The 26,578-nt window shown below is 35.7% G+C and overlaps 3 protein-coding genes across 8 annotated transcripts in view; 2 read left to right on the top strand and 1 right to left on the bottom strand.

Moving 5' to 3' along the window:
- The first annotated feature begins 152 nt into the window (after window positions 1-152).
- On the top strand, window positions 153-3,158 carry LOC122093829. 5 transcript variants are annotated; one of them, XM_042664347.1, is made up of 5 exons: window positions 153-562; window positions 669-673; window positions 1,243-1,305; window positions 1,957-2,282; window positions 2,376-3,158. In XM_042664347.1, exons 4-5 carry the CDS (start codon window positions 1,962-1,964, stop codon window positions 2,958-2,960), a joined length of 906 nt encoding a protein of 301 aa, XP_042520281.1. In that variant the 5' UTR covers window positions 153-562; window positions 669-673; window positions 1,243-1,305; window positions 1,957-1,961; the 3' UTR covers window positions 2,961-3,158. The 5 variants fall into 5 exon arrangements, with proteins under 5 accessions (XP_042520281.1, XP_042520282.1, XP_042520280.1 ...); XM_042664344.1 differs by having other exon boundaries at window positions 154-562; window positions 669-728; XM_042664348.1 differs by lacking the exon at window positions 1,243-1,305.
- Window positions 3,159-15,686: 12,528 nt separating this feature from the next.
- LOC122092779 (probable serine/threonine-protein kinase WNK10) lies at window positions 15,687-17,547 on the bottom strand. Its single transcript, XM_042663074.1, has 2 exons — window positions 16,776-17,547; window positions 15,687-15,849 (listed from the first exon to the last, which is right to left on the bottom strand). Exons 1-2 carry the CDS (start codon window positions 17,041-17,043, stop codon window positions 15,833-15,835), a joined length of 285 nt encoding a protein of 94 aa, XP_042519008.1. The 5' UTR covers window positions 17,044-17,547; the 3' UTR covers window positions 15,687-15,832.
- Window positions 17,548-21,288: 3,741 nt separating this feature from the next.
- LOC122093523 (diacylglycerol kinase 5) overlaps window positions 21,289-26,578 on the top strand; it is a 41,225-nt gene continuing 35,935 nt past the window's right edge. The window contains exons 1-6 of one of the 2 annotated variants that reach the window (XM_042663871.1): window positions 21,289-21,462; window positions 21,583-21,674; window positions 22,899-23,112; window positions 23,223-23,345; window positions 23,999-24,127; window positions 24,739-24,824. In XM_042663871.1, the coding sequence (XP_042519805.1) occupies window positions 22,912-23,112; window positions 23,223-23,345; window positions 23,999-24,127; window positions 24,739-24,824 (539 nt within the window). In that variant the 5' untranslated portion in view covers window positions 21,289-21,462; window positions 21,583-21,674; window positions 22,899-22,911. Of the gene's footprint in view, window positions 21,675-22,898; window positions 23,113-23,222; window positions 23,346-23,998; window positions 24,128-24,738; window positions 24,825-26,578 lie in introns of both variants that reach the window. The other variant, XM_042663870.1, reaches the window with a different exon arrangement.

Here is a 26,578-nt window from a genome sequence, read left to right as displayed (position 1 = left end):
TATTGTTCCAAAACAACATTTCTACCGTTTTTTGGTTCTATTGGAACAAAAAAACGTAAAAACCTGTTTGGCAATTATCCGTTGAGTTTCAGTTTTTTTTAACCAAAAATTGAAAAAAAAAAACGATATGAAAAAATGATGGACGGAACAACAAAATCCTGTTCCGTCCGACTGTTTCGTTCCAAATGTGTTAAAAAGGGGAAAAATTGGAACTTTCGTTCCCGAGAAAGCAAAGCAACACCTGCAGAGAGAGGATGGCGATTTCTTCTTCTCCGTTCTCCTTCTTCTTCTCTTCTTGGAATTGGAACCCTACGGCTGCCTCCTTCAACTTCTCCGTCGCCGATCACATTTGACTTCGGCAGCAACCGGCGATCGTTACCGGCAAATCTTCATCTCAGGTTCAATATCCCCCAGCCCCCTTCCTCTTCTCCGCCTCTGTTCCAACAAATTGCAGCGGTGGACACTTTCTTCTTCCACCTCCTGTTTCTTCTCCGTCTCCGTTCTTCCAGCGGCGGGAACATTTCTTCTTCCAGATTCCAACGTTAGAGCTTCAAATCAGATTGTAAGTGAAATTTGTTCTTAACCCTAAAATCAACCTTTAAAACCTCTCAAATTTATTCTTCTTGTCTTCTAAACCTATTCTCTTTCTTCTTATTCTCTAATCGCAGATCAGGTATACATACGTTTTCCTCTTTAGCCCTGTGAAATCGATCATAGAGGGAAGACAGGTAATTTCCCCAAATTTCTTCTTGTCTTCTATTGTATGAATGGAAGCAATCCTTATATGATCACAAGCTCTGTATGAAGTAAAATGGAAACGAGAGGAAGGGGACGAATGATTTTTTTTGTTCTCTCTCGATACCCATCTTCATGATATTGGTATGCTGCTCTCATTGAATCAATTAAGAGACAATTTTCTCTTAAACATCTCATTGTTTAATTAATCACTTAAATCTCGCTACCCATCTTATTTTTTTCTTTAATTGTGATCAAGAAGGTTCACAAACGAAGTGGGTTGTCTGTTAAAATGCAGTCGAAAAAACTGCAAACCAGGTGTTCGATGTTATGACTCAGAAAAAATTGTGGTTTCTTCTGTTATCTTGAAACTAAGATCGATGTGGGTCTTAGCTACTTCAAATTGATGATGCTTAAGCTGCGCTACAATGTACCTAAAGTGGAGCACCATTGATTGCTTACTAGTTATTGCTCACTACCTTTATCTTGTGTTCTAAATGTGAACAGGGGGAGAGGGGGGATGCAAAGAAATCAATCCAACGTCACTCTGCTCTAGAGAAAAAAGAATAGGTGAAGACCAGTATACAGACTCCTTTTGATATTTTCATACAAACGTCCCTGGTAGTTTATCATCGCAATCTCTCTCTCACTTTCCATCATCTCCAAGAACCCATTTGATACCCACCTCCTCAGCCCAGCTGTTAAGAATTTTATGCTCAGGTTTCAGTTACAATTGGACTAAGTTGTCTTCTCCCACTGGACGTATTTCATGGACTGAATGAATCTTTTTAGATTCGGTTGTTACAATTGAAATGGCTAATTGCAGGTTGTGATGAATTGCCAAAGTGTTCAGTTTCTAGGTTTTACGCACCAGAGTAACATTTTTGTATTTGGTTTTATCTTTTTCTGCTTTAGGGGAGATCTCTAATATGATTCTTCTACATTTCTTTCTCCTGTTAAATATAATTTATACGTATAACACAGTGGGGAGCGGATGATAGAGAAATTTTCTAGAAAGCCTTTCTTTCCCTCCTAGCATTTCATCTTTATGTTGCAATCCTTGAATAATTGAACATCGGGGAAAAACTAAATGCATGTAATAAGTTTTATTTACAAATGTTTGTATCATATACAGAAGATGAATTTTGTTATTTCTTTTTTTAGTGTTCAATCTTTTTCAACCCAGTATGCTAACTTTTTACGTTAATTCATAATGTCTAGCTGTTATGTCTGGAAGTAGTATCACTGCCGTTAAGTGGTTAGAACTTGAGACCACTGTTTTCATTGAGGCAATGAAAGAAGCTGTAAAAAATGGACACAAATCCGGTAATTCATTTGACAAGACTGGATGGGAGGACATTACAAAGCAATTTCAGAAGTCTTTAAATCATACAGTTGGGAGAGAACAATTATGCAACAAGATGAACAAGTTGAGACACGAGTACCAACAATTTAAGAGACTACTTGACACAACTGGATTTAGGTGGAACTCAATGACAAAATCAGTCACAGTTGATGATGAGTCTGTATGGGATAGGGCAATACAGGTACTATAGATCTCACTAGCTAGTTGAATTATTTCAAACTTAGATTGCAATAAGTAGTATTTTATACTAGTGATACAATGATTGCGTATGCAGGCAAATCCAGGTTGGTTGAAATACAAGAAGTATGGACTAAGCAACTGGCCAGATTTGAGCATGATATATGGGGATGCCTATGCTAGAGGAAACTTAGGGGTTGATAGTGCTCAAGATTTGGATCACTTCGAAGCTGATAATTGTGTTGATATTGAGCAAGTCTTTGAATCTCCTACTACCCCGGTGCATTTGGGCATGACTGACCCCTTCCATGAGGATACTCCTACTCCAACTCAGACCACCACAAAGCGAAGTCTTGATAGGACACCCACGGGACGAAGAAAAAAGAGTGCCAATAAAGAAGATAACCACGTGAAGGACTTGTATAGGAAGTATTTATCCATTAAAATTGAGAAAGCATCCAGTACTTCTGTTACATCTCCTGTTTGTGGTGGGGAAGGTGCATCTCGTCCTCGAGATTTCAGTGTGAGTGCATGTGAAGCCGTATTATCCTCCATACCGGATATGTCAAAGGACATTTACTTGAAGGCCACCAGTCGTATGTGTGTTGATCCTAGTTGGAGGGAGTTATTTATCTGTGCAAAGCCTGTGAAGAGGACTTGGCTTTTAGATGCTTTGGAGTAGTTTGTCTGATTCTACTGTTGGGATTAATTTTGATGGTTGTGTTTGAATACTACTTTTGATAATTTTGGATTCAGGACAATACTTTCGACGATGGCTACTTATGTTTTATTTTTAAAGTTTTTTTTTTTATTGATGTATGTAATGTTGAACATGTGTTTTGGGTATGCTAGTCAATATGTCAGATTGTTATGTTTTATAGTTTTTTTTTTTTTTTTTTAAATTGAGAAGTAGTTATCAATTTATTGCAGTTATGTCAAATGCATTATATGAAACTTCTAGTGATGAAGAAGATTTGATCATTCGCATGGGAATAGAATTACTGAGTGAGGCTATATATATTCGGGAACCATGTAGAGATAGTGTATTTTCAGGTGCTATCATGATGCATGAGGTATTGAATGGGCATGCCAACAGATGTTATGAAGAGTTTAGGATGGAACGTCATGTCTTCCTCAACCTATGTGATTATGTTAAGACATAGGGGTTAGTTAAAAGACATGATCAACATTCGAGTGGATGAGCAGCTTGGAATGTTCATGTGGATTGTTGGGAAGGGTTCAAGTAATAGGGACACTTAAAATCATTTCAACCACTCCGAAGAAACAGTAAGTCGAACATTCATTGCAATGCAATGCCTGGCTAAGGAGAAAATCATACCGCCAGATGTTAGTATGATACCGACAGAGATTGCACAGAACCCGAAATACTACCATTTTTTCAAGGTAAATCTGTTAATATGATACATGTTTGTAATTAAATATTTGAATATTTATTTTCTTATATGTAGTGACCATTTAATTGTCACCATATGTCATAGCATTGTATTGGCGTCATAGATGGTACTCACATCCATGCGATAATTTCAAGAGAGGATCAAACTCGATATAGGAATCGGAAAGGGATCACAACTCAAAATGTGATGTGTGCATGTTCATTTGACATGCGATTCACATATGTGTATGCGGGATGGGAAGGTAGTGCAAATGATTGTCGAGTACTTGAACAGGCAAGGAGTGATCCTCGATTGAGTTTTTCACATCCACCTCTAGGTATTAACTTTATACTAGTATATTAGATTTTCATTTCAGTGTATACGTAATGTCTGTATATTTTTTTTTGTCTGTAGGAAAGTATTATGTTGTCAACTCTGGGTATGCTAGCCAATTTGAATTTTTGACACCTTTTAGGGGTGAGAGGTACCATCTACCGGACTACAAAGGGCGTAGAAGATCCCCAAGAACAGCAAAAGAGTTGTTCAATTATAGACATTCATCACTTTAGAATGTCATGAACGTATATTTGGGGTATTGAAGAACAAATTTCAAATTTTAAGGCTAATGCACCAATTCCCAGTGAAAACTCAAGCATCAATCGTACTGGCATGTTGTGGGGTACACAACTATATTCGACAAGAGCATATTGCTGATGCTAAATTCGTGGGGATGAGTGATGATTTAAAAGTTGCAGAAGATGACTTGAATCCGCTACATGAAGATTTTGTTGATCATTCTATAGCACAATCTAATCAACGAAATAGGGCAAAAGAGATGAATGCCACTGGGCTAAGAATTACAAATGCAATGGCTAGACAGGAAAGGATGCCAGAACTAGTTGAAAACTAAAATCGATAACTATTTTGACAAAACTGAAACCTAAATTGATGTTTCAAGTGATGTAGTACTTATTTTATGTTACGTTTATGTTTATGGTACAAGTTGATATATTATTATGAATATTTGGATGCTATATTAACTTCTTTGATATTTAAATTACTATTACAAATGACTTTTTCTATGCACCCACTCATTATAGCAAATTGTGAAATTTACGGGAAGAGTTGTGGTAAATATACAACCAAGTTGGGTAAAAACATTGGAAGAGAATTTTTCAAGTGTCAAGATTCATGTAATTTTTTTATGTGGGTGGACCAACTACATCTATGTAGATGTGGTAAAGGTCAATGCAGAGTACGAACTGCAACGAAAGGTCCAAACAAGGGACAATATTTTCTATGTTGCCCAAATTCAACTGGGGTAATTTATTTCTACGATTGATCTATTTCTAATAGATAATTTTAGATTTTTTTTTAATTCGATGTTAAATTTCAACAACCCTAATCACATCTATTATTTGATATAGGCTGATAACCGTGGATGTGGTCTGTTTATATGGTTGAAAGATGAAACACATATCTCTACCATACAACATACATTATGTTCAGAAAGTTCAACATCAACATCATCTACACCACCGTCCATTTCGAACGAGTACATGAAAGGATATCTGGAAGGGACACTTAAAGGACTAGAGGACCAAATAAATAAAATGAAAGACATCCTCCATGCATTCAAGTCTTTAGACTTGGACAAAAAGTGAAAATTTGGGAAATTATGTAATAATTAACTTGGACAAGGCATTGTTAGTTCTGTATTTTATTCATCCTTTTGAAACCATGTTTTTTTAGTTGGTATGTAATCACTTTATTGTCCCAAAGGATTTGCATGCTTATAGTATTTTAATGTTATTTCTGTAATTATTAATTTAAAAAAGAAAGAAAAGAGGAAAAAAAAAAAAGTTTCTGAAACAAGCATTACCAAACAGTAAAACTGTCGTTTTTTTGTTCTGAAACTGTTCTAGAAACAGATTCACCAAATAGCCTTAAATCATTTAAAAATGGCATTTTGACACAGAAACTGAAATTTCCGTTTTTGACACGAAACATAGTTTCTGGAACAGAAACGATACCAAACGGTGCCTTAGTTTTGTTTTGAAATAGTGTGTGGCACCATGAAAAAGAATAAAAACTATAAGAAAAGAGAACACTGCCTGTTTATGTAATTTACACCCAAACAAGGGCAGGTGTGAAAAACTATACTGCCTCTACCCGATGTGCTGAAGATGCCTCAACCCTCAAGGCGGCCTCCCATTGGTTTACATGTTGACCAATGGGTAGAAGAAGAGAGGGGTTCTAGCCTTCTAGGAGACGAAGAAAGAGATATATTTCTTGGTAAGAGATGGCGACTTGACTGTAGAGGTTGAGAATTGAATACACCATACAAAACATAATAGTGGTAAGTGGGCTCGCTTAGGGTTTAACATGTTTTTTCCGTTTTGGGTAGACACCAATGGATAACATAATGACACCTACTATAACTCAAAAACCCTTTTTCATTTTCATGATTTGATCAATTGATCCCCACTACCGGCTATTAGTCTATTATCATTTATACTTCATTCAAACCTTATCCCATTGAAAACCTCCTTCGCAACCAATAGAGATGCTCAACGTTAAATCTCTGTCATAGTTCCTTATTATCTACGTACTCGTCTTGTCTTGTCTTCTCATTTCTTTCAAGGCTTTTACATTGGATATTCAAACCAATAAATGGAGATTTTAGTGATCTCGTTCAACAATCTCATGTGTGAAATCATTTGCCGCCATTGCATTGGTGTAGTGTGTATAACGAATATTCCCTCCAAAAGAGAAATCCCCAAGTCAAAGGACTCTCTCCCATGCAACATCTCCAACTTATTCGGTTATGAAGATAAGGGATTCATCTCTCCCACATGTGATATAACATCTGTACAATAGAGTGCTATTCAAACTCTACATCTTGTAATCGCAACTTGTATATGACTGATATATAAATGAATATACAAGAACCCAATCGTCTGATATGGGAAAAACACCAAACCACATGTCTCTATAATTTTATCTGTGTGCATTGAGTGGTTGAAAGTCTCTTGAAGTGCGTGTTTAGATACTCTCAACCGTCCGATGCTCACAGCACCTCACCGTTCGTTGCAAAGGCCAATCTCACACAACTGCAAGGATTAGGACTCTGGGATCTCTATTGAGAATATAGTTCCCATGTAAGAGGACTAGTGTTTTGTCCTTTTGACCACTACTATGGAATCATGGACCATATATGTGTAAATGGACCATTGACTATGGAATCCATTGTTGAGTTTGGTGAATTTTACCTAGGTCGGTTGATGGATTAGATCAATGATCTAAATGGATTAATATAAAAGATATAAAATTTATTAGTACAAGCTAATGTGTGAAAGAGTCGAATGAATTGGCAAGCACTTTCACTAGTTGAGTTTTCTTTACCCTACAAGAAAAAATAGTGAATAAAAGAAATAAAAACAAGATGAAAAGATCATCAAGGAAATGGTTAGTTGTTGACGTCATTAAAACAAAGTGAAATATTTCTTCTAAGAGAAAAAAGTGGGGAGAGAGATCGAATTATTGTGTTTTCTCTAAGGGGAGAGAAAACAAGTTTGATGAATTTATAAAAAAGAGAGAGAACTCTCCTAATGTGGATAGTGTGTTGATCCAAGAAAAAATCAAAATGTGAGGACTCCCATGAGAGTTTCAATATATACAATATGAGTTAAAATGATAATGAGTATGGATGAACCACTTTTGAGCACAAAAGTTCATTTTCAAGTCCCAGCTTGATTCCATTAAACTGGCATTAGCCACGATATATAATTCAGATGCACTAACCTAAACAATTCATTATCTTCATAGTTTTAGACTCTCCACAAAAATACATGGCTCTACTTCTTTTCCCAAGTGGAGGAAACACTTTTCAGTTAATGATCCTACTTTATGCCCTTCTAGCTGCGCTTTGGAGCCTTAGTGTTGTAGGTTTTGATGATATTAATTTTGTTTCTTATTGTAAACTGTTTAAAAACTAAAAATGGAATAAGGCATTGTGTGGATCTTTATTATTGTCCCATATACCAATTAGGAAATAGATTAATACCAATTTCTAGTATTGAATTCCAAATTGGAAAACTCACTACTCGTCTAATTAGGAAAAATAGTCCTGCCCTATTTGGCACACCTTGATGGTCGGGTGCACAAACTTTAATAAATAGGACTTTAGGTCATCTTTCTACCCTAACGTCATTCTCATCATCACCAAAAGAGTATTAAGAGGAGTTAGTGGGAGAAATCTATAGGATCCATTATATTCGTGCTTGGGATTATAGGAATAAAGATACGTGAATGATATAATGACAGCTGATTCTTCACAGTTGATGGTGAACGGTATGTATTGTTGATTCATTATTGTTTAATTTGTGATTCTATGAACATATGACAAGATCAAATAATTATATGTGAAAAGAATTACGTCCTTCAGGTAGTATCAGAGAGGTTTAGATTGTGCCTTTGTTCTTAAATCCAATTTATTAAATTTTATATTGATATTTAATGTCGTTAGTTGTTACCTATTTTCGTTTTGGATATAACATAAACAATCGGTGACTTTTGTGTCCCTCAATGGGAAACCATTAAATGATTCAATTTTAGTTAGGATGTCAGACCCGTCGATCTAAGCCGCAATCAATATTTTTTTTTCCATTTAATGATGATCGGCTATTGGCATTAAGGAATTTGGGATCAACTTTGGTAAAACTGAGTTCAGATCCTTAATCACTTGCATTAGCCATCGAATTGACAGTTACTGGTAATGACGTGTCCGATCATCACTGATCATTGTAGCTATTATTGATTAGAGCTGTCATTACTAACATTATCGATATTAAAAGAAAGAATGTGGGACGGTGGGTCTCTCTTTCACTTTTCACTAACTCTCTTGATCTATTTTTTATGCTATATTATTTTATTATATAATAAAATAATACATTATTAGAAGAAAAAAATAATGAACTAAGAATTGAAGAAAATTTCTTTCTTCATACTGATTCTTTGACTTTTTTATTTTATTTCCTTAATTATTTGTTTCATGTGGGGTCATGTCCATGTGAAGATATTGGCATAAGTAGACCCATTTTCTAAAGATTATTATGAACAATGTAATGGGCATGTTGTAAAAGAGTTTGGGCTATTCTTTAGTTTTCTCTTATTTTGGGATGGGTTTAATAATGAAATTCAGTTATGGGCTTTGAATTTAGCCCATTATGATAACTGTACATAAAAAAGAAAAAAAAGAACCCATTACTGTAAACTCATCTATTTTCTTGTTTAAATCCATTAAAGGGTTTTTGATTGATTGAAACCATAAACCTATCATGAAAATCTATCTATTTTTTTTGTTTAAGCCCATTAAGGGATTATTATATAAATAGAAAGAGAAATAAGAAACCAAAAATACTTTTGTCATTATTTCTATTATTAGTTATTTATTTATACTTTGAATATGTTTCTCTTTATGCTTTATTTATGATTCTATTCATAATAGAGATGGTTTCTTTGTACTCTCTACTTAAGTTTGTGCATATTTCATGGATTATACATCTATTTCTACTTATGCTCTCTATTACTAACTGAATTTTTATGAATTTTAGAATATTATTTATGGTAGAAATAGATAAAAATAAGTGTTGTCTATGTCTTTATGCATTATTTTAGAACATCTATGATGCTTGGATGATAATTTATGTTAAATTTAAATTAAAAGTGTATAATTATTGAATTTAAATGAGTTTAGGGCATCAATGATTATGTGATTAAGTTGAATGGGAGTATCCATATATACACATTTTTTTTATCACAATAATTATATATGTTGGTCTTAAACATAATTGCATCACACATTCAATTTAAATTTTAAACTTTAGGGTCTTATAATGATCGTTATGTAACGATCAAAATAGAATGAGAATATCTGTAGGTATACATTCTTGATTGACTGCGTTGATCTATATATGATAGTTTAACGATTAAATATGATAAGAATATCCATAGGTATACATTTTATTTGACCATTTTGATGACTTAAATATTTTACCCTAATGATATCTTCTATCTAATGTAAAGTGAACCACTAGTATATTACTAGTATAAGCATGTATTATTTACTCTTGTTCATAGGTTCAACACCTATCCTTATTTCGAATAACATATCACTTCTGAATGGATCAAACTTTAATGACTGGCATGAAGAATTTATTTATTACCTTGCTGCCATGGATCATGATTATGCCGTGCGTAATAAGAAACCATCTTCTCTCACTGATGAGAGCATTAATGATGAGATTTCATTACATGATAGGTGAGAGCGTTCCAATTGTTTTTGCCTTTTATATACCATGAAGATGATTAGTAAGACTATCAAAAGCTCTACACCAGCTTCTGAAAATACAAAGGAATACCTAACCAATGTAGAGAACCATTTTGCTACTACTAATAAATCTTTGGCTGAGACTTTGATGACCAAACTAGTAACAACGAAGTATACTGGTACTAATAGGATATGAGACTATATCTCTGAAATGGCAAGTATCTGTGCACAACTAAAACCCCTCGAATTGATAATGAATGAAGGTTGCCTTGTCCAAATCATTTTAACTTCACTTCCTCCTCGTTTTGGAGCATTCAAGATTCACTACAATACAAATAAAGATAAGTAGATTCTGAATGAACTTTAGAGTATGTGCATCCAAGAGGAAATGAGTTTGAATGATAAGGGAGGCCAGGTGGTCAATTTTACCAGAACAAAAGGAAGAGAGAAAATTTTAAGAAGAACAATGCATCGAAGAAAGCCTCTAATCTAAAGTCTGATGACAAGGAAAAAAAACTGACAAATTAAAGTGTTTCTTCTGTAAGAAAGTAGGACACTTTTAGAAATACTGTCAGAAATGCAAGACTTTGTTCGAAAAGGAGGGGTTATGATTCTATCCTAGTATGTTTTCAAACCAATCTTGTCAATGTTCCTTGTAATACTTAGTAGATTGAATCAGGAGTAATTGTTCACATTTCTAATTCTCTGCAAGGCTTTCTTACAATCCGGAAACCAAATCAAAGTGAAAGCGTCATCTACATGAGAAACAAGCAACAGTCTAAAGTTAGATCCATTAGCATTTATAGACTCATTTTGGATACCGGATTCCGGTTGGACCTTATGGATACTCTTTATGTTCCTTCTATTTCTAGAAATTTAGTTTTGTTATTGAAACTTGATTGTGAAGGTTCTAAGTTTACTTTTGATGATAAGATTATAAATGTTTTTAAAGATACCAATCTAGTTTGCACTGGATATTTATGTGATAGTCTTTATAAAATTAATTTGGATTCTAATTTTTCTAAATCCATACTTGCCCTACATGTGAATGTTCGATCAAAGCATAAATCCAACAATGATGATTCTTCATCCCTATGGCATAGATGTTTAGGTCATATTTTCAAATATAGAATGGAGAGGTTAGTGAAGCATCAAATATTGTCAAATTTAGACTTCAATGACTTCACCACTTGTATAGATTGCATTAAAGGTAAGCAATCTAAGACAAATAAAGTTAATGCCAAAATGACCAATTCACTTATGGAATTAATAAACACTGACATTTGTGGCTACTTTGATCATATTTTCAAATATAGAATGGAGAGGTTAGTGAAGCATCAAATATTGTCAAATTTAGACTTCAATGACTTCACCACTTGTATAGATTGCATTAAAGGTAAGCAATCTAAGACAAATAAAGTTAATGCCAAAATGACCAATTCACTTATGGAATTAATAAACACTGACATTTGTGGCTACTTTGATCCTTGTATAACTGATGAAAAATATTTCATCACATTCATTGATGATTACTCACGATATTGTTATGTCTACTTATTAAAAGAAAAATCGGATGCTTTGAATGCTTTTAAAGTGTTCTGTGCTGAAGTAAAAAACAAGTTAAATAGAAATATCAAAACTGTGAGACTTGATAGAGGAGGTGAATATTATGGTAGACATGCTGATGTAGGGCAAAGTGAAGGACCATTTGCCTGGTTCCTTAATTTGAAGGGTATAATACCTAAATACACAACTCCTGGTACACCTGAACAAAATGGGATTGTAGAAAGATGTAATTGTACCATCGTGGAAATGGTACGTAGCATGAAGAGCAACTCCTCATTGCCTGAATTCTTGTGGAGCGAAGCATTAAAGACAATTGTGTATATCTTGAACCGGGTTCTTAGTAAGTTAGTTCCTAAAACTCGTTACGAATTATGGAACGGAAGGAAACCTAGTTTAGGGCATTTACACGTATGGGGTTGTCCTACTGAAGTCAGATTGTACAATCCATATGAAAGAAAATTTGACTTAAAATCATAACTTGTTATTTTATTGGTTATTGCCAGTGTTCAAAGGGTTATAGGTTTTATGCACCCACACACAGTACTAGAATTGTGGAAACTCGAACTAGTAGATTCCTAGAGGATGGTAACATTAGTGGGAGTGAGAAACCATATAATGTGGTATTTAAAGAACATCGAATTTTTTTACTGACTTATTTACATTGTAATAATATTGTTGTTCCACGGGTGACTGTTCATAATGATCTTGTGAAACAAAAAACTATAGAAGATGTGCATATTTATCATGATGATGTTGTCCCATAGGTGACTAATGAAAATGATCCTATGGAACAATAGACTATTGAAGATGTATCACTCCATGATGTAGTTACCACTGATAATACTATGAATGTTTCTCAACTGAAAATTCAAGAAAGACCTCAGAGGGTTAGGAGGTTTGCTATTCCGGATGACTATATAGTATATCTCCAAAAATCAGAGTTCGATATTGGAATTAGAATGACCCATTAAACTTTTCACATGTCATAAACAATAATGATTCTTTTAAATTGGTAGATGCTATGAAATGTGAGATGAAGTCCATGAGTGACAATGATGTATGGGATTTTGTTCAATTACCAATGAGCTTTAAGGTGATTGATTGTAAATGGGTATTTAAAATCAAACGCGATTCGAAAGATAATATTTAGAGACATAAGCTAGACTGGTTGCAAAGGGATTCACTCAGAAAGAAGGCATTGATTACTATGAAACCTTCTCTCTTGTATCTAAGAAGGATTTTCTGAGAATCATATTGGCATTAATGGCTCATTATGATTTAGAGCTTCACCAAATGGACGTGAAAACTGCATTCTTAAATGAAGATTTAGATGAGGAAGTCTACATGAACCAACCTGAGGGATTTAGTGATCAAGGAAAAGAAAATCTAGTGTGCAGACTTAAGAAATTCATATATGGACTTAAACAAGCTTCCAAATAGTGGTATGTTAAATTTAACCACATGATTGTTTCCTTCGGATTTGTTGAGAACACCTTTGACAGGTGTATATATCTGAAACTTAGTGGGAGTAAGTTTATATTTCTGGTCTTATAAGTGGATGATATTTTACTTGCTAGTAATGATGTTGGTTTTTTGAGTGATATAAAGACCTTTATCTCTAAGAACTTTGAAATGAAAGATATGGGTTTAGCCTCTTTTATTATCGACATTGAGATATTTTGTGATAGATCTTGCCAGATACTTGGGCTATCACGAAAAATCTATATTAACAAAGTTTTGAAAAGATATGGTATGACGAATTGCAAACCAGGTGTTTCTCTCATTATCAAAGGAGATAAGTTCAACCTAAATCATTGTCCAAAGAATGATCTGGAAATAGCACAAATGAATGATATTTCCTATTCTTCCGCAGTAGGGAGTCTTATATATGCAATGACTTGTACTCGTCCAGATATCGATTTTACTGTTGGTATGTTAATAGATATGTGAGTGATCCTAGCATGGATCACTGGGGTGCAGCAAATAAGGTGATGAGGTATTTAAAAGGGACTAGGAGTACATGCTTACTTACAGCCTTACAGAGCATCTAATCAGTTGGAATTGATCGGATATTCAGACTCTGATTATATAATGCCTCGACAGTAGGAAGTCTACATCAGGATACATCTTTCTACTTGCTGGTGGGGTGATTTCTTGGAAGTCTAACAAACGGACTTGTGTTTCTATTTCTACTATGGAAGCAGAGTTTGTGGCATGCTTTGAGGCCACATCTATGGAAATTTGGTTACGAAACTTTATCTCAGAACTTCGGGTTGTCGACACCATTTCGAAGCCATGAAAATGTACTGTGACAATATTGTTGTCGTATATTACCCCAATAATGATAAGCATTCAAGTAGGTGAAGCATATTGGAGTAAAGTACAATTTTGTGAAGGAATCAGTTCAGAAACAAGAATTGTCTATTACATACATCAAGACAAGTCTGATGATTGCTGATCTTATGACCGATGCATTAACGCCTAAACACTTTACAGATCTTGTAATGGATATGGGTTTATGTAAATTTTGATGTAATGGTCATATTATGTTAGACACTTTTACTTATTTATTTAAATGATCATGATATTTGTTGTTTATGAATATTTCTCACTTTATTATTATGTGTACACATTTTATTTGATATATGTAAGATATTATGTTGGACCATTTAGTTATAGAATTTTCTAGTCTATTCCCTACTTTTGGCACCTGTTTGGATGAGGTTACTAGTATTGTGACTATGGAAGGGAGTATGTCGTTATATGATGTATAACCGCCATGATCCATATTAGTGGTTTTGTTTAAAGATGGTATTATGATTAAGATGACATAAAATTGATGGGTTTACTTTCAAATACTGCAGTATGATGTTGGAATCCAAATTATGTTTGAGATTGTTATTATGTGGTCATATGGTTCAAGTGGGAGATTGTAGGAATATTCTTTATTATTGTCCCATATACCAATTAGAAAATTGACCACTACTAATCTCTAGTATTGGATTCCAAATAAAAAACCCACTCATCGTCTAATTAGGGAAAAGAGTTTTACCCTATTTGGCACACCTTGATGGGAGAGTGCACAAACTTTATTAAGTATGACTCTAGGTCCTCCTTCTACCCTAACGTCACTCTCATTATTGGCCCCATCACCAAGAGAGTGTTAAGGGGAGCTAGTGGGAAAAACCTAGAGGATCCATTGTGTTCGTGCTTGTGATTGCAGGAATGAAGATATGTGAAGGATATAATGGCAGCTAATTCTTCACAGTCGATGGTAAATTGTATGCATCATTGATTCATTATTATTTAATTTGTGATTCTACGAACATATGGCAAAATCATATAATTGTATGTGGGAGGAATTATGTCCTTCATCTTGTAGATATCTTTAATTCAGTGTCCTATGGTGCTTCCCTCTTAGTCTCATGCTTTTATAACAATAGTAGTGTTGGTAATGACTCGGACAAGAACACACTATATGGTCTCTTTCTTTGCCTAGGATTTGTTAGTCCAAACGAATGCAACTTGTGTCGACAATGCAATTCAATACATTCAGCAAGTATGCCTCAGTTTCAACAAAGGATCATTGTAGAAAAATTATTGTCATTTGAGCTACTCCAATATATATATATTCTCCTTAAGGTATTTGAACGTCCTGTATATTTATATGCAACCGAGTTGACCATCCGTCCTCACCTCCAAGATAAAGCAACTTTCAAATCGATTAAGGTGCACTTCAATAATCGACTCTAACAGGTATGTTCGAAGGTAATATTCAGAAAATCAAAGTAAACAGTGGACAAAAGTAAAAAACTAGAAATAAAGCACTTGCAGAAAATAGAGAGCTTAAAACAATCTCACAGTATATCATGACGTATTCCGTACAAAGCCCATACATTAGGATTTTGTGTAACCCATAAACAAAACTAGTGTTATCTATTTATAGAGGGTATACCTCTGTATACGAATAGGTATACCTGTACAAATATCCATACATATACAAACGTGACTCTATACATGGGAAGGAAGGTACATGTACTGATATATATATATATATATATATACGTGCAAGTATAAATACATATGTGCATTGATAGTTGGGTTCATAAAGGTGCATGTGAAGTTTTGGAGCCAAAAGTTTCAACTAGTAAAAAGTAGGTTCTTTGTAATGGACCCTAACCCTGACCTCGTCTTTGGGAAACTCTAGGAAACCCCCACACACACGACAAGGGAGAGTCGAGTTGTATAGTATATATATTCTCCTTAAAATATTTGAACGCCTGTGGACAAAAGTAAAAAACCAAAAATAAAGCAATTGCAGAAAACAGAGAGGTAAAAAAATCTGACAATATATCAGTATGTATTTTATACAAAGCCCATACATTAGTATTTTATGCAACCCATAAATAGAGTTTCAACTGGTAAAAAGTAGGTTCTCTGTACCCAACATTGACCTCATCTTTGGGAAACTTCAGGAAATCCACATACACACATGACAAGGGAGAGTTCCTCTCCAAACGCTTGCACCCTTAAGTTACAATCCTACATATATGCTCAAGTTTTCTTTCCTCCCAAATCAATGTGGGACTAAACTTTGTGAGTTGTCTTAACTCATTACAACTCCAGTAGTACTGAAGACAAAATAGAAAAAATACTTTTGAAGGAGGAAAACTAAATTCAAAAAGACCATTTTAAAAAGACTTTTTTAATCATGTTTTGAAACTTTATTTCCAACAAGAAGGTGGATGAAATTACTCATATAAAACAGTATATAAAACATACTGTTTTATATAGAGCCACTTAAGTATATCCAAGCTGTGAGAGAGAAGAGGCTTCCAATTCACCAACCATATATGTATTCAGATATTATACTGAACCTGAGACGCTATATGGTCTTGTTTAGTGTACCACGGGCTTGTCTGAAGGTAGATGCCCTAGATGCCTATGAAGCATGGAATCAAGTATTGGTATCGGATCGGTCGGATTGACTGTATTGAATCAGTATCGGCTGAGACCGATCCCAATACCTGACCGATCCTGAGACGGGTATCGGTATCATCTTGGTATCAGATAATGATCCGGATCGGCCAATCCGAACCGATCCGTTAAAAAAATATTTTTTAAAACTTAAAGACGAACAGATGAGAGAGAGAGAGAGAGAGAGAGAGAGAGGTCTGAGAGAGATATAGGGTTTTTGGTTTCTAACCCCTTTTCCCAACGACTCTTGTTTCTGGTGACTGCAACATGTCATCAATCGTCACTTGGTTCCAAGCTACTTCTATTCCATCAACTTCATCAAATGCCTTGTAGACAGTCTTGAATGCTCCATTGCCCAAGATGTCTTCATACCGGACATATTGACCAGTCGGATCTTTCTCGACGTAATAGTCATCGGCCGCGTCAGCGGCGGCAGCCATTTCCATTTTCCTATGGTGTCCATCCACTGGCAACAACAATCCACTCCCCCAATTCATTGCGATGATGATCGAAAGAGAAAAAAAAAAACAGACCTTTCAAAGCTGCTGCCTTTGGACGCCCATCAGGATAGCAAGGCTTTGCTCTGAAAATGCTTCGGATGCGACAGAAAACGAATCGAATGCCAATCTTAAACGGAAAATGCATTCGACGACGCGCCTTTCCAGCGAATCTGAATCCATAAGCCCAATTTCCATGACAGATAATTCTCTCATCCTCACACCAAATCCGGCGCCCATTTACCATAAATCATCTTCCTGTCGTCTAGTTCTCGGATTTGCATTAGAATCGAATGAATAAATTGGATGAGTTGGGAATGGAGATTGGATGCTGTGTGGAAGAGAAGGGATGATCAAACACTTGTTTGGTTCAAACTCTGAATTTTTCTCAGCAACCCAACGTAGAAAAGAGAGATTGATTTGTTTATTTAAAGAGAATTTTCTTCTCCTGGAATTCAAAGTACAGAAGCCATTGTTTCCTATCGCAAAAGGAATTGCTTCCATAGTGGCAACTCTTTTAGTTTCTGGAAGCAACAATTTTTTTTTTATTATTATTATTATTTTTAAATTCCTTCTTTGATTTAGGTTTTTTCATTTTTTCATCTTTTTTATTTTTAATTTTTTTTTTTTTTTGACCGAGCCTAACCGATCCCATGACGGATCTAAGAAAACTGGGTAGAAATCGTCTGAAATTCGCATCGGTGCAATTCCATGCAATTCTATCCCAGGCGATTGACACGTGTCCCTGAGGTATATCCACGGTTCAGATTTAATCCCCACAAACCACTGAACAAACCATCTTCAACCAAACCAGTGAAGACCAAACCGAAACAAACCGGTTCGGTTCATTATTTGAAATAAAAATGTGATGTTTTCCCTCTCTCTCACTCTCTCTGTCTCTCGGCCTCTCTCTCTCGACTCTCTCTGTCTCTCGGCCTGAAATTTCGATCTCTGCAAGCAAAACCATAAGCCGGTGGGCGGGAGGGTGGGTGAGGTATATCAAGTCTTGAATATAAACTCGGGACGAGGTCGAGGCCCCATAACTGACTGGTTTCAGTTGTAGATGACGATATTGATGATAAAGAACACGATGAGATGAGTCATGAGATGGCCGGCCGATGGTATCTGCGCTTCTCTCCCCCACCACTACCGCTCCCTCCTGAGGGTATGCGCCCGAGGCGCCTTCCTCGAGGAGGGCCAGAAGCTTCACACCGCTTTCCTCAAGAATGGCCTCGCCGATCCCGACTCCTTCATCCACAATGCTCTCCTCCACATGTACGCCGCGTGCGGCTGCACCTCTTCCACGACCTTCCACGCCATGCCCTCCTTCTCTTCCGTGCTATGCGAGTTGAAGGCGTACGTCCTGATGAGGCAACTCTTCTCTGCCTCTTCAACGCCTGTTCCCGTCTCGGGGATATTGTGGTTGGAGCGCATGGGCATCTCTGTATGATCAAAACCGGGCTGCCTTTCACGGTCACTGCCAGTAACGCAGCCATGGACATGTACGCCAAGTGCGGTCGGATGTGCGACGCAAGACGTGTCTTTGAGGAGATGACCGAGCGGTCCGTTGTCTCTTGGACTGTAATTCTCTCCGGTGCATTGAAATGGGAGGGATTAGTACGGGAGTCGGATATTCTATGAAATGCCGGAGAGGAATGAGGTTGACTGGACCGTCATGATCGCAGGCTACTTGGAGAGAGGATTCCGAAAGGAAGCCTCTGTTTTGATTGGAACAATGCTGTTTTCTTCATGCTCGAAATTTCAGGCCGAGAGACAGAGAGAGTCGAGAGAGAGGCCGAGAGACAGAGAGTCGAGAGACAGAGGGAAAACATCACAGCTTTTATTTCAAAATATGAACCGAATCGGTTTATTTCGATTTGTTCTCTAATGGTTTGGTTGAAGATGGTTTTTTCAGTGGTTTATGACAGATTAAATCTGAACCGTAGATATATAATGAGTACACGTGTCAATCGCTTGGGGTAGAATTGCATGGAATTGCACAGATGAGAATTTCAGACGATTTCTACCCAAGAAAACTGTACGATTTTTTATCCTTAATCGATCTTTATCGAAATCATTCATTTCGTATTGGTCTTAATTATAACCAATACCAATATTGATACTGAGTTTTAAAATTCCAAGTTTTAAAACCTTTGAAGTGCCATAGAAAATACTCTTTAGACTTGTGATATACTGATAATATATTGTGGCAATATTTAAGAGTTGGAGCTGCTACTTAAGGTATGCCATAAATGACTTCACTAATGGAGCACCTCCATCATCAGTTCCCACAAGTTACGCTGAGTACTCATTCATTTTCTAGTGTTTCTTTGGCAAGTATCAATGCATAAAATATTAACAGATTAGGTATTCTGTTTTTATTCTTGTGTTTCATTTAGGGAGGGGGAAAGTTATTCATCAAGATTTTCTATTGCAATCATGGTTTTAAGTATTGGTATTGACTAAGATCAATTCAAGGGATCAATTGTCATTTCAAAAGTAAAATAATAAAAGAATTATACTAAAAAAAAAAAAAAAAAAAAAAAGAGGATAAAACAGATCGATATTGGCCGATCCGAGTATGGCTACCTTGGATCATCCTATACATTATTTTTATAGCTAATTGTCTTGGTTTCAATAGTTGGCTTTACATCTAACAACCAAGCCATGAATGACATTGCAGGCATTGGCAGCTATGGAAAGAGGGGAGAGGGCTGGTGTTGATGGACCCACTATCTCACAAGTCATCGTTATAATTTTATATATCTTTATTTTAAATGAGAGCTAATCTGTTTGTAATTACGAAGATGGTTACAACTAATTATTGTTACCACTTTTTGGACAATTATTTCAGGCCATACTTCTGTTCTTCTCTTCCTCCTCGGATCTCTTCACACTGATGAATGGTAATACTTTCCTTGACATGCATGCGTCTTACAAGGTTGAAAGTGTTTTCACAAGTGATTATTCTCTGCAATGAGTGCTGTAGTGTGGTGAACATTGGATGACTAAAGGCAATCGGGCATACACCCTGAGGTCTTCTTGACCATCCGATGTTTATTGCACTATCGCACTCACTGTAGACGATGTTTTTACGTTTTCACATCACATCGTTCACCAGTTTAAGGACCCAATTGTTGATTTGGAATTAGCAATTCCTCTATCAACCACCATGGAAATTTCATTTTTTTAAATCAAAACCAAATCAATTTTTTTTATTCAATTTGATTAGATTTAAATTGTATACCTTGTACATGTTTCTGTTGCCATCTCCTCTCTTAATCTATTGTTGCACACTCACACCTGAGAGAGGAAGTAACCGAGAAGCTTCCTCTTCTTTGGGTCCAAGTTTGTCTTTGGAGCTGTTCACACATAAGCGCGTATTCACTATTCACTTATCCCATCCTTTTCTAGCTTCCATTGTCACTATGAGGTGCCCACCACCACACCTTGTACCTCTTAACCCAATAACTCTCGTTGTCTCTCACCCGCTCCGCAAACAAAAATGAATAACGTCTCCTTGCATTTAAAATAAAATAATTGGAACAGAATTAAAATGCAACGTTTAGCTAGTCGGATTTGGAGAGCTACAATTTTGGATCTCATTGGGTCAGGCGGCTAATTAGTAATAGGTGATGGCTCAACGTTAGACATCATCGGTTTGGCTTTCGGTGTAATTATCACCGCCATTGCTCTCTTCAGTTTTTTTCTATTCGCAACACTTGGATTATTATATTTTTTATTTTCTCGTAATAATTCAATTCTTTTATTGTGGATGTGTGTTTTTATATGTAGATATTATTTGTTTCATATAGGTGATTGAGCTATAATGACATTGATTGATCATGATAGCGCATTAAATCTTATTTTAATCATTTTAGGCCTAGGAAGGCTAAATTAGATTTGTTTTAGACGGTATATATGATGATATTATTATTATAGATAATTATATTTATTTAATATATAAAATTAAGGGACGTATTTGATCCAACGATGAAAATACTAATATTGCAACATAGTGGTTAAGCGATAGAAACAATATCCCAATATTCTTGGGATAAGTTTGCATAATTTTGTACCAAGAATCTCATACATGTGGTGTGGCATGCAAAACTAAACACTAATGACTTACCGAACTGGGAATTGCTTGCCTCGTAATACTCAAAATCCCAATTAGAAAACATAAGAAAATTAATTTCCAAATTCGAACGTGGACATCAACACACATTAAAAGAAGGAAAAAAAAAGTTCCCCATTCCCTCGAAAGGTGAAGTCAGCGTCCATCGTGGTGGGAGACACAAAGTTCGGAGACTTTTCCGGCTTGGATTTGGAGGGAAAATGGTCGGAAGCTCGGAAATTACAGGGCGGCTCAGCTGAAGCCAGCCGCCCGCGGAGAGGAACCGTTCCCTGTTTCCTGCGGTCAAATCAAACTCATAAAACCCATTTAAGTCATAAGTTATTTGTTCAGACCTTTTTATTTGAACCTTTCATTTCAACATCAACGGGCCTTTTTGATATCCAGATTTTCTTTTGATTCAGCCAAGAATCAGAAATCGCTTCTAATATTCAAGGCAACGACATCAATCCAGATCATTCTCTGCTACTGGATATTCTTAGAGAAATCTTTTTAGGTAAATCATCACTTCTCTCCGCTCTGTATCAAACTTCCCATCTTTTGATTTTCTAGCTTCTCTTTTCATTTGGGAAGCTGTAATTGTACTACGTGATCCTTGTTTTTTTGTTTCATGATCTTCTGAAGAAGAAGGTTGGATTGAGCGAGCTATGATGAGTTGATGTATTGCATTTTTTTTCCTTGATTGATACATACTGATTCTTCTTCTTCCTGTTTTTATTACTTGATGGGTAGATAGAATTTTTTTGATGGAGATGGTTTTTCATGTCGTTGATGTTGTTGTAATGAATTAAAAAGTAATTGGATTTGAATTATGGTTTATTGTGCTCTTCTGGATTTTGATTCATATAATTATTTGTTCCATCAAGATTTTACTGCATTGATTGATTGGGACTGTTCTTGAGAACAGGATTCCACTAATTTTTTGGATAAAAGCCTATTCTTTCAGATCTACCACTGTAATGTAACCGATTGGAGGGAATAATTCCCGATTCAATTAGAATCCTTATTTTAATATCTATGGGTTAAAAGAAATAGAAGTATCATGTTTGAGTTCTTGAATTTGATGTATCTTATTCACTCCTTATAATTTAAGGGTTTTTTTTTGTTGGATTGTTCTAACCATCTTGGCTTTCAAACATTATTGGCAAGGGTACTTCCTTCCAGTCATCTGTACTTTTTACAAGTTTGTACTATTCCTTGTTATTTGCCAGTATTTTCTTAAGCGAACAGGGGCATAAAATGAAAAAAAGGCTTAAGTAGGATGTGATGTGTTAGAATGTTGCTGATTTTTTGTTTTCCCTTTGTTAAGTTTTCCCTCCCTATTTTTCTCTTTTAAAATAAGTTCATCAATATCCATAATAAGAGAGTATTCCCTTATTTCTCTCTTATAATTGTTATTTTATGGCTTTCGATATTGTCATTGTGAAACTTCTTTGAAAAAAAAGGGTATTTTCTTTGGGCTTCAGCTCAATGGGTACACGTGGTTTTATATTTCATTTTATTTGTAGAACATCTATCTATTCAAACCTTATGTAGGATTGAATTAGCCACTACTAAACCAATGAAGTACAGTATCTGGGCTGATTTGGAGCTTGCGTACTGACTGTCAATCATTACCTACTTTTTATCTGTGACTTTATTCAGTTGTTAAAGGTTGAAAATCATATCTAGTGTTTCCAGTTCTTTACTCTTGATGGTCATTTGTGATGTGACACTGCAGTTGGGAAGTTGTGATGGGTGATTGCAATTCTGAGACTAACCACTTCTTAATGGAGTTTTGTATCCCGAATTACATACTTAGACCAGACTTGAAGGTTGAAAATGTTCCAAGTATTCCCTCTTGTCCTGTGATTGTGTTCATAAACTCCAAAAGTGGTGGTCAGCTTGGTGGGGATCTGCTTGCGACATATCGTGATCTTCTCAATGAAAATCAGGTATTGTTTGCCATCCTACCAGGGAAATGGACAAAAAATTCGCTCTTTATGTTAATTTCTGTTTACTTCTTATTGCTTTACTTAATTTATGGTGCTAAAAAATTCTTCAGGTTTTTGATTTGGGGGAAGAAACTCCCGATCAAGTTCTACGCAGGATTTATGTCAATTTAGAAAAGCTCAAGCTCAGTGGAGATGATTTTGCTGCAGAAATTCAAAAGAGACTGAGACTAATAGTGAGTTGTCTGAAATACAAAAGTTAAAAGATTTTGTATGTTACTTATGTATTTGTGGGGATGGCTTGTGTAAGCTGCCAAGCAGGAAAATTCCGATGTTTCATTATCTCATGGAACTGGTTATAGACATTCAAAACGTAGAAAAGGGCCATGAAGCAGTATCATTTTTAGAGATGCTTGTTTGAAAATTTGCAGTAGGGAATGGAAGCTTTTCCCTTTGTATTAATGTGACTAAAGATACCCGTTGCAATCATGAAACATGCAAAAGAGCCATAAAAAAATGTGTCCCCTGTGCGAGAGGCTCCCGCCATTGCGGGGTTTGGGGAGGTCATAATGTATGCAGCCTCACCCCAGGTTCGCGGAGAGGCTGTTTCCTGATTCGAACCCATTACCACTTGGTCATAATGATGCAATCTTACCGTTGCACCAAGGACCACCCTCAAAACATGCAAAAGAGCTATATAACAGTTTAAATAAGCAGACCATCCAATGTAATAATTATGTAGTTAGTTGTGTGTCAAAATAGACAGTCCTAAAGGCCTTGGACTACTTTAGTTATTTTATAGTAATTTATTTGTTATTGTATCGAGCTTCTTAATTTTTTTTTAAACAAAATTTCGTTCATTATTTTTAACCTATGTATAAATTCTTAGGTTGCAGGTGGGGATGGTACGGCTAGTTGGTTGCTGGGGGTAGTTTGTGATCTCAAACTAGCTCACTCACCACCAATTGCTACAGTGCCACTGGGAACTGGCAACAACCTCCCATTTTCATTCGGTTGGGTAAGACTCAATCTATTTACTTAACAATGGAATTCAATGTTTGGTTGGAAATTTCTGAAAGTGACACTGGTATAATTATGGATCAGCTCTGTTAGGCGTTAGCCTTTCACTTTTTTCTTTCATCAGAATATGCCAACCAGGAAGGTGGAACATATTACTGCATATTGTTTAACCTCTTCCACTTTGAAGTTTTCCGTTTTCTGTCTTCCACACACCTGCTTTTGTCCTAGTTGTGTAGCCCACAATTCAAAATATTTTTTCTCCTTTATCAAATAACTTTAGTCAATTATGCATATCGAAGAGGTTTGGTGCACTAGCTGGACTCTTATGTTTTTTTTTTTCTTATACACATTCTATAATTCTTAGTAAAACTACAAATTTCTCGTGCTACAACATCTTGTAAACCCATTGATGTACCTCTATCATACATACAGCCACCTAGAAATTGTTTTATTTCTTCATGAAATTCTCAAAGGGTATCTGTTTTCGTTATCATACAAAGAAATGTTCCACAGTAGAGTTTTACTCAGTCCACAGAAGATCTTTGTCATTGCTAAAGTGTGGATTAAAATCCAAATGTGTAAGCATAACAGAGATTTGCTAACTGACAGGGAAAGAAGAATCCTGGCACAGATCATCAGTCTGTGAAGTCATTCTTGGAACAAGTAAAGAAGGCCAAAGAAATGAAAATAGACAGGTTCTATAATCCCTTCCTTTAAGTTTATAATCTGTATACCTGGCCTTTGGTAGCATGCTACAAAATTTCTTACTTCTTGTTCAACAATGACTAAAATGGTATAAAACTCAATTGGTTGATATTTTTTTCAATGTTCACATTAATATTGTTTCTATATGGATGCAAAAAACTAGGAAAGTGAATGGAAAAGGGAAAAAATCATTGTTTATTTAATTCCATGAATCATCTTACATTGTCTACTCTGAGCCCATCAGATAGCATATTATGCATCTGCAAGATCAAGCCATGTTCTATTAATATAAATGTGCAAAGTGTATAGTTACTTCCTGAACTTCTGTGGATAGTCAATTCACACTAACATAAAGTATGAAAAACATAGTTTATAAAACCAGACTAGACATCGAATTAAAAAGGTGTCCACTTGTGGTTCAATCTGGTATGACCCTGCTTGACCAGTCAAAACCAAATTTTGTCAAACAAATTGAAAGTTGAAACATGGTCCATGTCTGGCCCTTGACTCACTTTTTTAGAAACAAGATGGTGTCCTGGTCTTCGCCAATTCTGATCATTTTCTCACGAAACCAAAAATATGTTTGGTTCTGGTCCAACCCAGTTCAAGTAATGCAGTCTGTTATCCAAATCTTGGATCTCACACTTTCACAGGCCTGAGGATAGGTTCAGATCTAAAGTCAGAGAGACGAATGAAAGAGACCAAACCCGAACAAGGCAGGAATGTGATCAGAAACAGAATAGAATTGGGAAGTCAGAAACGGAACTGAACTGTTGTCAGATCTGACAACAGAGACGCTCCAGAAGGATAAGGGAAAAAGAAGAGAAGAAATAATCGAAGAAGAAGAGTGGAAGAAAGTAAGGAGAAAAAAATTTCAGGAGAGAGAGAATAGGGATTAGGGGGATGAACAGTGTTCACATGAGGAGGGAGAAAGAGGGGAGGGAAATCTGGTTGCGGGGAAGGAGAGAGAGGACAGAGTTAATCCAACTCAACTTTCAAAACCAAACTCATTCTTTTCATTCATCTAAATTCGTGTAGGATTACTACCCTGTATATAAAACTCAAAAAAAACTGACTTTAGTACTCCTAAACCAAATAAACAACCATCCCCTTCAAGTCACCCAAACAAAAACTAACTTAAAATGACCAAATACTTGCTCTAGAAGACTCCAAATAACATAAAACTGCTGACTAACTATAAGACATAAGATACTTAACTAAAAAAGACTTGCTAGACTAAACTTAGCAGTACATGGGACCCACACAATCTTATCTATATACTTAATCTCTTGTATAGAACTAAGACCCAAATATGGGCTTATAAAAGAGGTTCATTACATCATAAACCCAAAAGTAAGAAGCCCAAGGCCCATAAAACCAATCCATGGGCCAAAATACAATCTTTCTAGGCCCAATTGAACATTCTTAAGTCTTAACTACATCATCAATCATTTGGTTCGATCCATTTTTTATAACTGTGCTAAAACATTTACATGTAATAATGAAAATTTGATAAGAGCTTGAATTACTTTATAGTTGAGTTGTTGCTTCATAATTAATGTCAGGAAAGATTTGATTCTATGAGATAGTTTGAATCAATAAATCTCAATTTTTTCTCTGAAAGACTTCTGTCTTACCCATATGACTTTGCCTCACCTCCCCTTTTAAATGATCAGTGATGAGGACATCATCCAGGGATTTATGACATATCAGAGGAGACACTGGCATACATGACAACGTACCA

Source organism: Macadamia integrifolia, chromosome 11 (assembly GCF_013358625.1).
Source record: "Macadamia integrifolia cultivar HAES 741 chromosome 11, SCU_Mint_v3, whole genome shotgun sequence".
Classification (NCBI taxonomy): Eukaryota; Viridiplantae; Streptophyta; class Magnoliopsida; order Proteales; family Proteaceae; genus Macadamia; species Macadamia integrifolia.
Note: the sequence above shows the minus strand (reverse complement) of the source record. Positions and strands in the feature narration are given on the sequence as shown.